Source organism: Dermacentor variabilis, chromosome 2 (genome assembly GCF_050947875.1).
Source record: "Dermacentor variabilis isolate Ectoservices chromosome 2, ASM5094787v1, whole genome shotgun sequence".
Taxonomy (NCBI): Eukaryota; Metazoa; Arthropoda; class Arachnida; order Ixodida; family Ixodidae; genus Dermacentor; species Dermacentor variabilis.
In genome coordinates, this window is record NC_134569.1 from 170646389 (window position 1) to 170659020 (window position 12632).

Below are 12632 nucleotides of genomic sequence, written 5' to 3' on the forward strand. Positions count from 1 at the left end.
CATCGTACGACATGGCAGGATATTATAGAGATTTGCATGACAAATTACAGAGCATGTGCATCCTGATGTCGCCAATTACCGCATCATGATGCCGTCATGGTCGGTTCTAAACAGACATATATATCAAGATATGCACGAGATTTATGTCAAAGCATGTACGTAATGATATAGTGACATTCAATGCCATAAATAACATCATGTCATGACATGAATGACATAACACGACAAGAATGACATTCATTTATGACATGTAGTAATACGATAGGCGAATGTCGCATTACCAATTACGTGCAAAGAACAACGTGACTTATAATTATGTAATTAACAATTACATGACTAACCAAACACAGTTCGGTAGAGCCAACACCGCATGCTCGCAAATAACCATTGTTGCCTCCGGCGATTCTCACGGCAGTGTTCTTACCCGTATTTTATTCCTAATATACATTAATGTCCGGCCTGGAAACCTCAAAGCATAAGGTTATTCTCTGACAAATTTATATCAGATCACGAAATGAACTCACCTAGAAATGATGAAACTCTAAATAATGCCCTTATATTGGCAATTCAGTCGACATGACATGTATGACATTATGTGCATGGCATTCATGACAATACATGAGAAGTATGACATACGTTCATGACATGCCATGAGTGATATATGTAGCGTACGATTCATAACATGACGTGAATGAAATGGCTGACATGAATTACATGATATGCGTGGTATGTAAGCATCACATGCGGTGACATTCATGGTGATACATGACACGACGTAGACTTGTTCCATCATCTTCCGTCGGTAGAAATCCAGGGACAACACGGGAAATCAGGGAGATGGACATTCAAGACGACGAGCAAAACGTGAACAAGGTGAATGCAAGAGGAATGTGCAATGCAAACGTTGGCTCTTGCATTCATCTTGTTCACGTTTATCTCATCGTCATGACACGACGTAGTCGCTTTGATTCTGTCGTAACGCGGACGCTCCCATTAATACATTACACAAGCGCGTTCCCCATCTGGAAACTCTCTGATGGGTTCCGAATAATGTATTGAAGAGCCAACGAACTGCCTGCAATATGCTTCGCGTAACATCGATTCCCACAACACATGGGATCTGCACAATTTTTTTCTACCTGGAAATGTTATGACGTTGACTTACCTTTGCGATGTAGTAAAACTGCACAGGAAGTTTCCAGCGGGTAACCGTCCTCATCCGTTTTATGCCAGCTTCCACTTCGTTGCCTGCGTCACGTCCCAATATGCTGTACATGAAGGACTTCTCTATTAGGTTTCCATCCGGTCCTGTCCTCCGTAAGCCCTGGAATATAGTTTACACATTCTCGTGGAAATTGCCTGGGATTACGAAGGCTGACTTCGTTGCACTCAACGTTACGCACTGGAAACTCACTATTCTAGCTTCTGTTTTCCAAGCTTTCTAAGCATTGCATTCTTTGAGTGCGCAGTTAAAACTCAAAAGCTGACAGCAGTCGGAATTCACAAAAATGCCAACACCAGAAAAGATGTCACCAAAGATGAATGCAACATCAAAAATGTGTTATCTATATTGTTACGGAAGCATGAAAGAAGAGAGAGAGGAAGAAGAAGATCGTGAGATGCTGGCTACTGCGTGTTGTTACTAGTCAGACATTTTTCACCCCATTGACTCTGCTTTTATACACATTGTATATACAGTCTTATACTCCCAACATCCCCGTAGCATATTGGTGGAGGTGCGGTGTACCATGGCTGGAAACGGAGCTCCGCAGTGGACGCTGCATCACCGTCCGCACCATGAATGACGGTGAGCACTCCGGATCAACGTCGTTGCTGCCTCCAACGTCACCATCGCCCGCTACGTCGCTGTCCCCTTCTGTTGTGTTTGTGCAACCCAAGGTTCCCGGAGCTTTCGGCGGGACTGATGGCGCCGACGTTGAAGAGTGGGTGTCTATGTATGAACGTGTGAGTGGAATAAACAGATGGGACCCCACGCTTATGCTAGCTATTCTGTTCTTATACTTAAGTGGCACGGCAAAGGAGCGGTTCGAAAATCATGAAAAGGAGCTGACCAGCTGGGACCAATGCAAAGAGAAGTTAACAGACTTGTTTGGCAAACCAGCCGGCCGTAACATTGCCGCAAAGCCGGAACTGGCCTCTCGTGTCCAATCCCCCACAGAGTCCTACGTTTCGTATATCCAGTACGTTCTGGTGATTTGTCGCAAAGCCGATCACGACATCACAGAAGCTGAGAAGGTAGGACATGTGCTCAAGGAAAGTGCTGACGACGCCCTTCATCTGCTAAAGTGCAATAGCTGCTCTACAGTTGATGTTATCATCAAAAAGTGCCGACAATTCGAGTTCGCCAAAAGGCGACAGGTTCAGCACCCGTTCACCAGACTTCCCAATACTGCCGCAACGTCGGCGTGTGAAGATCAGCCCGCACAGCAGCATGCGTCGCCATCAGAGGAAGTGGTGCGAGTCGTTCGACGTCAACTCGACGCTTTCTGCTCGGGTAGCCTTGATGCTACCCTTTTTCAGTTTCTCTCGTGCAAGCCGTCGTTCGACAAGAACTTGAAAACTTTGGCCTACATTCTGTCTGTGCTGTCACCAACCCCAGAGCCAACGAACGCCCTTCTACTATTTTCGCTCGACCCCGACGCTTCTCTCCGCGTTATCGCAACCAGACTGAATGGAAAACCGTAGATGACCAGCCGATATGTTTCACCTGTCGGCGCATTGGTTATGTCGCCAGATACTGTCGCAACTCGTGGCCCTCAACAACTCGCACGCCGACCAACCTGAGCCGTTTTAATGGAAATGCCCGCAATGTTTTGCCCACCGCCGAGTCTTAACAGCGCCGTCCACTCTGCTAGGAGCACGGGGTACATGCCGGAGCCATATATTACCATATAGAAGGCGTCCCAATGGGCAGTCCTGTTTCTGTAATCGTGGCTGACCTGCTAATGCAGTACGTGGAAACGGCTGTGATGACGTCCTTGCGCTTGCCTGTCAAAATGTACTGTCGCTTTGTAGATGACACTTTCGTCATTGTCGAAAAGAAAAACCTGCATGCCGTGCATGAGGCGCTTAATTACGTCCATCATGCCATTCAATTTACATGCGAGACGGAGAATAGTGGCAACCCAGCCTTTCTAGATGTGCTGGTACGTCACAGCAAAGGAGGATCAGTGAAGGGAGGCAGCCGTATATCGCAAATCTTGCGATAGCCGGAGTATGCTGAGTTTTGACTCTCACCACTCTACAGAACGCAAGCATACCGTGGTACGTACGCTCCTGTCTCGTTGCGATGCACTGTCGTCAACGCAAACTTTGAGGGAGCAAGAATTAACTAATGTTGCGGCTGATTTGCACAAACGGAATTACCCTCAGCGCTTTGTCAATGATACGCGGCGCCGCATGCAGAGACCCGCAAGAGCAAGGCCGAAAGGCAGGCTTCCTTTGTGTGCATTCCGTATGTTCGCGGTGCAGCAGGTGCAGTGAGCAGGGCTTTACGGCCTTTGGGTGTTCGAACTGTGTTCAAACCCTCGCATACATTGGCAAACGCGTTCCCGAAGCTAAATAACCGCACACCTCCGGACGAACAAAGCGGTGTCGTCTACAAGGTTGACTGCTCGGACTGTGGTGCCGCTACATTGGCGAGACGGGGTGGCGACGTCGCACTCGACTCAAGGAACACTTAAGGGACGTTACGCAAGCCATCTATGCCACACGTGCAATGACGGAACTGGTTGATCATTGTTTAACAAAAGGATACATGTTCGATTTTGATAATGTAACCACGTTAGCATGGGAACACCGATGGGGCCCAAGAACATTTGTGGAATCATGATTTATCCGTCGCAAAAAAATCTCCCGTGGCTTCCTGCCGGATGTTTACGGCTGTATCGTACATAAATAGGTTGTATTTTCTCATTTCTTGCCATTTGCATACTGACAATGCCACCCCCATAGGGGGCAACACGTCTATGTTTTTGTTATATTTTATTGTTGAGTAAAGCCAGTGATAACACGTTGAAGTATGAGTTCCTGGCTTTTGGGACATTTTTTTAAGGTGATACAGTCGCTCACCATTGCCGCGCGGACACCAGTCTCTCGCTCACCACAAACACGTCGCCCATCTTCCTGTTCGCCGCAGCCGCGTGGCCTTTCGTCCTCTGTGGCTTTTGGCCGCACCCTTTCGGAAAAATAAGAAATGCAGCCCTCGGAGGTGGTGCTACATTGCCCACTACTGCAGCAGATCCTCTGTCTGTGCCCACAAAGAGAAGTGTAATTGACGTTAAAATAGGCGGCTTACCTGTCCAAGCACTCGTCGATAGTGAAGCCCACGTGTCTGTGATAAGTGCTAGCCTACGTAGACGTTTAAAGGAGGTCCTCACCCCAGCACCTGCCCGAGTGCTTCGTGTGGCTGACGGCGGCTTGCTGGCTGTACTTGGAATGTGTACTGCGCGCCTAAGTATAGCCGGCCGCCCGACTTCTGTTCTCCTTACTGTTATCGACAACTCCCTCACGACAAAAACCCTTGGATTGGACTTTTTATCCCATCATTCCGCTCTCATCGACTGCGCAATCGGCGTCCTTCAGTTGGAACTGCCTCAAGTCGCCGATGCTCCGAGCACCGCTCCACCGCACTTGTGTTCGCTTCAAGATGTGCGTCTATCACCTGAGGCTGTCACGTACGTCGCTTTGACCGCACAGCCACAGATTCCCGACAGTGAATATGTCCTTCGCTCCATCGTCGACATGCTTTTGAAGCGAAATGTTGCTCTTCCGCATACGCTGGTGACGATTACTAATAACAACGTCGTTCTTTCGCTTCTGAATTTCAGCCTGTGCTCTCAAGGGCTTCCAGCCGGCATGTTCTTGGCCAGCGTTTCTAGTGTATGCAAATATGACATTTAGAGTCTGAATGCCCGAGAGTGACTTATCAGCGCCAATTGCAGCTGACAGCTCTGGTTTCTTAACGGATGACTTCGCGAAAATGATTATACCTGACCTCACCTATGCACAGGCCACGGACATACGACTCCTGCTTGAATCGTACAGTGACATTTTTGATTTCGGCGACAGGAAATTAGGCCAAAGATCTGTTGTTCACCACCGTATAAACACTGGAGGTATACGAATCTTTGCAGTGTTTTTAATACTTCCGAATTTTACATTGAAAGTCTGAATGCCGAGAGCTGTTTCTTAGCACCAATTGCAGCTCACAGCTCTGATTACTCACAATATTCTTCTAAAAACTAGTGACACTAAACCTAGTTGTGCTCACGCTCTGAATAAAGGAAGTGCGCCAACTAGATTAACGGCAGCCGCAGAACGAGTTTTGAACGAAGATGGTGCGGCCTCTTTTTTTCGTGGGCGATCATAACAATTTGGCGACGAGCATCAACTGGCAGAGGCAAGACGTCAGCGTAGAGTTGTCTTAAGTCCTTCGAGCACCACTTCCAGTCACAGCAAGGGTATTTGAAACGAATGAAGCAGTCCTTCGATACCAACGACGTGCTAACAGACAAGAGTCGCGTCATCCTTCTGAGTTGCTGCGTACTCCATCCTATGGAGTCTTGCACGGGGAAAGCCCACGGAAACTACTGTGACGATTTGCCTACAAACCCTCGAAAACCAATTTTAGGCAAAACCTTCAGGCGTGGTCAGTCGCTTCAAGTTCAACTGTCGCATCCGCGATGAGGCCACGTCGGTTGGCGACCGTGTAGCCGAAATCAAGAAGCTCTTAGAACACTGAGATTTCGGAATGTTGCTCAACCATTTGCTTAGAGATAGCATTGTTTGTAGATCCTCAAATGCAAATCAGGCTCCTTGAGGTACCTAACATCATGTTAGAATCCACAGAGACCTTGGTACTATGTATGGAATCTGCTACGCGTGATATGTTGGAACTTCGTGCTACTTGAGGAGCGTCTTCTGCAGAAATTACTGCTATCGAGGCTCCGCATACGAAGAATGTTAGTTACTACCGCCGCACTGAGACGCATTACACGAATAAGTGTCCTCACATTCATGATGTTTGCCTTCTTTACCATAAAAACGGTCATATAGCCAAAATATGCAAGGAAAAAAGTGCGAATTCCAATCACAGATCTGCAGTTCCCAAGCAAAAACATCCGCGGAAGAGGAATGTCGGAAACAAGCTGCATTTCAGGCAGCAGGTGAGCCAGGAAACGAGGTTCGAACTTCATGCAGTAGGCCTGAAATATACGATATGTAGACAATTTCTTGCACGTCACACCAAGCCTCTTAGGTCAATCCATTCATTATTCAACTTGAAATACAAGGATGATCATTTACGATTGCGATTGACACAGGAGCGAGCGCATTCATAAATGGAGAGAAGAAATTACACAGTGAGTTTCCGAAATTGCATTGCACACATTTAAACGTTCAACTAGGGAGTTACACCAGTGAAATCAAACCTTTCCCTGGAAAGTTTATGGTATTAGCAAAGTACAATAATCATCAGTACAAGCTTATATTGCTGGTCTCCCATGGTAAAGCACAGTGGCTTCTCGGACGTAACTGGATGGAAGCGTTGAAGATGTCATTCGATATGCCACTCTTCAGCATCACTAAAGTCTGTTCCGTAAGTGATGAGCAGCACTTATAGAGAAGCACCATGCGTTGTTTTCTGATGGGTCAGGAACTTTCCAAGGCGTCACATTTAAACGTCCTGTCAAATATGGATCAAAGCCCCGTCTTTTCAAGCCTAGAACAGTTCCGTTTGCGCTGATGGATGAAGTGTCTGAAGAAATACAACGGTTGCAACGGGACGACCATACAACCTGTATGCTTGTCTGAATGAGCATTGCTATTGATCCCGTCCTCAAGAAAGATCATCGGATTTACATAGGTGAAGTTTCCAAGGTGGCTGTGAATACTCTTGCAAGTGTGGACAAGTACCCAATTCCCAGCGCTGAAGAGTTGTGGACGAAAATACCAGGTGGATTCAAATTTACTCATGTTGAATTCCAATGGTAGATCGCGAGCGCTCGGCCGGATCACGAACGGAGCGCGTCGCTCCGACTGAGATCGCTCTCATCTGCTCACACCATATCTGCGAAGGGAATATGCGTGCGCTCCCGCGGGGGCACTTAGTACCGGAAAATCAAGTGAGAGGGCGCTAGAATAGAGAGAGGAACAAGCGCTTGGAAGCGCAACCCACCACCTCATTTCACTGTCAGTGTCATATTATGCAACACTTGACCTTCCCAACAATACCGTGGTGAATGTTGGGTCACCATACATGCCTTCGGTGTATAGATTTTTTTTCTCTTTAACTGGATGACTTTCATGTAAACGATTGAGCACTTCCGCTTGAAGCGTAGCTGCGATTACGACCCTTGTTCTCCGGAGAACAGCTTTGTCCTGAAGACTAAACTCAAGCTCATGTGCCTTGAACGGCTTTCATTTAGGTTCCTGTGGAAGTACATCGCCTTGCAAAAGTACGTCGTGAACTTTAGACAAGAGAAGGACTTTCGTAGAGGCTTTGCTTACTGTTTCGTATGACAAAACTCGAAGGCAATGTTCTTACAACATGAATATATCTAAGGCACGTCCTACAATGAAGTTGTCGCATTTCAGTGTCAAACGGCTCAGTGCATCAGCAGACCGCGCGAAGCAGCGTCCACGTTTCCCATGTCGTGCATAGCTGCTCGCGACCGGAAACAGGCGACCGTTGACAGGAAGCAGAGGTGGGTGAAGGAAATACGTCGCGAGGACTTCCGGTCAAATCTGCCGATTTGGTGGAGCAAATATTTTTGCTCCACGGAGCAATCCGGGATCAGCGGCTGGTCCCAATCTGCCATTGGAACACACAGCTCACGTTCCCATTCTGCCATTGGAATAGGATTGCTCCATACAGAGCAGAAAAACTTGATCTGGATCTGCCGTTGGAATTCAACATCAGTTAGATCTCAAGGACGCTTATCAGCAACTGATTGTCGACCCGGCAACTATGACTATCCACTTGCAACTATCCACACGCCAAAAGGTTTCTTCGAATATGAGAGACTTCCGTTGAGGATGGAAATCCTTCTCCTACGTCTGCGCCACGTTGCAGTATGCTCTGGGGACATCCTGCTTACAGGGACCGACGACAAGAACCATGTGAACAATCTCTCGAAAGTATTTGTAGAATACCGGCCTCAAGGTCAAATATAGCGAATGATATCTCATGGTATCTGTCGAGTACTTAGGCCACGTCAGTGATGTTACTTGGCTGCACCCTGCTCCACACAAGATTAAGGCCGCTCTTTGCTTGCCTCTACCAACAACGTCAACAAGCTAGTCTTGGTGAAACACTGGAGGGCGTTTTTGCCAAACCTATCTTCAGTTCTCAATCCGCTGCATCACCTTCTGGCGAATAATGTACCGTGGACTTGAAAAAACGAGCGTGAAAATTCAATTATAGAAACAAAGCAACTGTAACTACAGCTCCTATATTGGTTCACTATAACCCCAATAAAAACTCTTCCGCATCGTGATGCTCATGAGCTCGAACATCTCATCGTGTTTGCATGTAGAAGTGTGCAACGCGCCGAGAATCGCTGCCGATTCGACAAGGAAGATTTAGCGTTAACCTCCGGAGTTACAAGATTCTACTAATACCCCTTGGGAAGGCATTTCCTCGCTGTCATAAATCACAAGCCGTTATTCGGATTTCTTGGCCAAGACAAGGCTATTCTAGATCGCAGTTCTCTTAGAATTGCGCACTGAGTTATGTTATTTGCTTGCCAAACCTGTCTTCAGTTCTCAAGCGGCATCATCACCTTTTGGCGCACAACATACCGTGGACTTGAAAAAGAGCATAAACATTCGTTTCTAGAAGCAAAGTTCCTTGCAACTACAGCTCCTCCATTGGCTCATATACAGTACAAGAATAAAGATGGGGTCTACTGATGCACTGAGCCGTTTGACACTGAAATGCGACAACTTCATTGTAGGACGTCCCTGAGATATATTCATGTTGTAAGAACATTTCCTTCGAGTTTTGTCATACGAAACAGTAAGCAAAGCCTCTACGAAAGTCCTTCTCTTGTCTAAAGTTCATGACGTGCTTTTGCAAGGCGATGACCTTCCACAGGAAGCTAAATGAAAACCGTTCAAGGCACATGAGCTTGAGGTTAGTCTTCAGGACAAAGCTGTTCTCCGGAGAACAAGGGTCGTAATCGCAGCTGCGCTTCAAGCGGAAGTGCTCAATCGTTTACATAAAAGTCATCCAGTTAAAGAGAAAAAAAATCTATAGCCCGAAGGCATGTATGGTGACCCAACATTCACCACGGTATTGTTGGGAAGGTCAAGTGTTGCATAGTATGCCAAGAACATGAGCGTATGCCACAACCAGGGCCATTAACGGCTTAGCCGTTTCCGAAGAATCCTTGGTCACGCCTCCACATTCATTTCAGTGGACCGTTTCAGCTACTTCTTAACAATCACTGATGCCTACTCAAAGTGGGTTGAAGTTGTGGCAGTATCATTTCCATGTTCTGAAGTGATGACCAACACGATGTCCATAAATGTGGTTAGTGCAGCTTCGCATTGTCTTTCATTAATGAAATCCTTCAATCCTGTTGAAAGTAAAAGCAACATCGTGTTTTCTTATATCACCACGAACTACCTGTTCGTGTAGACCTCGACGAACCATTATTATTGGGCTACTGCCTTTCGATATCGTATATGCATTATAATGCTAGTTGTCATGACAGTGCCTAATTATCTCGCGTTAACATCGTCTTTCCGCACAAAATGAAGTTGCATTTGGTCTCATCATTGGTTTCTGCCTTCCTCAGTCTAAGTGACGTAATCGTCGGGCTTATTGTGCTTCACAGCATGTACAGTTGACTCGACGGTATTGCTCATAGACGAAAACTGCCGATCTCCTCGATTGACATTAAGTGTCCTAATTGTCTTATATTTCCACAACAGCAAAATTTCTTAGGTGATTTATATGCCATACGTCGTGCATTTGACACGCCCCTCTGCCGGAAGTGTTATTTTCGGTTCGCTACAGTACTATTCTCGCTGTTAAAGGTGCGTTTTACATTGCCATTTCTCTCAGGCGAAAATTCCAAGACGAGAATCCATTCACAGTGCAGCTTAGCGCTTCCCAGAGTCTTAGTAAAGGCGACGTATTTGTTGAGCAAAGAAATAACATGTAGTCCCCTATAGTCTATGATTACAAAGGAAAAAACATTTCAATTTGGCATGCATATTGTTACAAATAATGCCGATTGCATGTAATCGTAAGTATTCTTCTAATGCCTACCGTATAAGCGGTACCTACGTACGGTACGTACGCCGCAATACCTCACTCATACTTGCATAAGGCAACGCATAACCCATTAGTACTAATACTGACAAAAAGTGGTGACGTTTACCTTGTGAAAAATGGGAGTTACGTTTTGACAGGTGGACAAAGCTTTGACGAGACGCTGAAATTCCGTCATATATCGTGAAGCACACTCATTGGGACCCCTTTTACAAGATAAATTTGTTAGTCTCTCGGCTGCTCCAAAAGTGGGTACCGCGTGCGTAAGTTACAAAATGTGTCGAGCGGTATTTACGAAACATTGTGCGAGGATAGCTAAGATCAAGTTAGCGGTCCTGCAGCCGCATATCGAGTGCAGTGCCCGTTATTCCATTTTCACGATGGAGTGGTGACACATATTTCAACTCTTGTGCTCAAAACGAAGTGTTATAATTAAACTCTACGCGTCATCAAATTCGGCTATATGGACTCCCATGTTATACGTATATACATGACCTAACATAAAGCTTCTTCTTGAGCGCTCGTTCATTCGTGAAAGCATTTGAGTGCAGAACAAACTGAAGGGTTCACTTTGAAATCTGTCATCCACAACTTTTGACACAAAATATGACACAAATGTTATGCGCAAGCTGTTAATGTTCCATAATAGTGCTTATAGCTTCTCTTCAAAAGCATCTACAAGAAGCCCTTCCTCAAGGTTATTGAATATGACGTTTTTTTTGTTTCATTCTTTTGCTTTAAACGGCGAGATATAACAGCCGCTGAAAGGGCAAGTACTTTGCAAAAATGGCATCCAATGGACCCATACTTTGCAGCAATGGTATGGATCGACTGTGGGAACAGAGGCAGGAAGGCGGGCCTTAGTTGTCTGATGGGATACGTCCAGGGGACGGCTGTAGTAGTTTATTTATAGCCAATTAAGTGGTCATAATACATTAATAACGGACGGCAAGAATTAAGGAGGCTGGTGGCAGTCTATGAGGACTCCCAAATATGCTTCAGTAGATCAGTCTCTTCTTTTTACTCCTGCGAGCGTGTTAGACTTGAAACCATTGTTACGAACTGCAGTATTCTTTGTTATTATTGCACGAGAAAGTACTCACACCGGGCGGTTCATGGTTTTATCATGCAATCAGTTGATAGGGTAACTTTAGAGCATCCGTTTGTAGCATTTATTGCTCAGTTTCTTGTGGTATGCAGTAGACTGTCGTCAAGATGCGTACCAGGGAGCCCGTAAAGATCTGTTCGTCTTTTCAGAAATTCTTACTAGCAGAACCAATCTGCACAAGAAAAATTCTACTATTTCTTGTGTGCCCCAATAGGGCTGACGCAAAACAATAAATGAAGTACCATTAAAATATTAAACTCAAACAAAATTCTAATAGATATTTATTGGAATGGTGTAACATAAGGCATAGCCTTTTGCACTCTTGTCTAAGGTGTTGCTTGCCGCGACTGTGCGAATATACGCACAGTCAGAAATGCTGTAATTTCATTTAGTTTCCGCATAACGTTTTCACAGCTGGTTGTCGCAGCTTTGCAGCAGCGTTCCCACTATAATGATCAATCCGCAGAGGCACCTGGGGCTACTCGTGATGTGTTGCTTCTTCGGTGTCAGCCCGGCAGGCTTTTACGTCATCGTTGACACTGGGGCAGTTAGCTCTAAAGAAGTGCCATTTGCTTCTCATCAACTAACAGACTCGGCTTTTCCAGGTTTTCCTATCCGGACCTCGCGGCGAGCCGGGTAGCGGGAATTCAGCTGAATCAACTGCATTCTTCATATTCCAGTAACTATATTTGCATTGAGTTTATAGGTAACCAAAGTGAACACTCACTCACTGTTCCATCATATCCAAAAATTCATCATAACCAGGTTAGGGTTAGCCGGAATCCACTGTAACTCCGTGATTGGAGCATTAGTTCTACGCCGTTGATGTGTTGATCATGATTTTGGAACCAGTATACTTACATCAGACAACCAAATGAAGTAGTTGTAGCGATAAATTGGTCCCCATGGTGTTATGTATTGGGATTGATCAGGGCTGCTGGCGCACACCAATGCCATGGCAGTGTCCTGCAAGAAATACCGATAACAAATTATCGCTTCAAAAGAGTGCATTAAACGTGCCAGACAGCTTCCAATCGCTCGAACAAAAACCACGTAACTGTCACGCGGTGCGCTTTATCAGTGACTTCTTTAGCATTATGAGCGTTATGACCGAATTCGTGTGCGTGGTCTGTGGGCTGGTATAGAGCGTGTATTCTGCTCCGCAAGCACCGCCACCATAACCAGGGAAGCCGAGCATACTCTTAACGGCTATATTTGCAG

General features: G+C 45.9%; 1 protein-coding gene across 1 annotated transcript in view; it reads right to left on the bottom strand.

Moving 5' to 3' along the window:
- Positions 1–12632, bottom strand: part of LOC142572935 (rifampicin phosphotransferase-like) — a 139178-nt gene that overhangs the window by 58918 nt on the left and 67628 nt on the right. The window contains exons 24-25 of the mRNA XM_075682393.1: positions 12273–12377; positions 1166–1324 (exon numbers count right to left, since the gene is read on the bottom strand). Of these exons, the coding sequence (XP_075538508.1) occupies positions 1166–1324; positions 12273–12377 (264 nt within the window). The remainder of the gene's footprint in view (positions 1–1165; positions 1325–12272; positions 12378–12632) is intronic.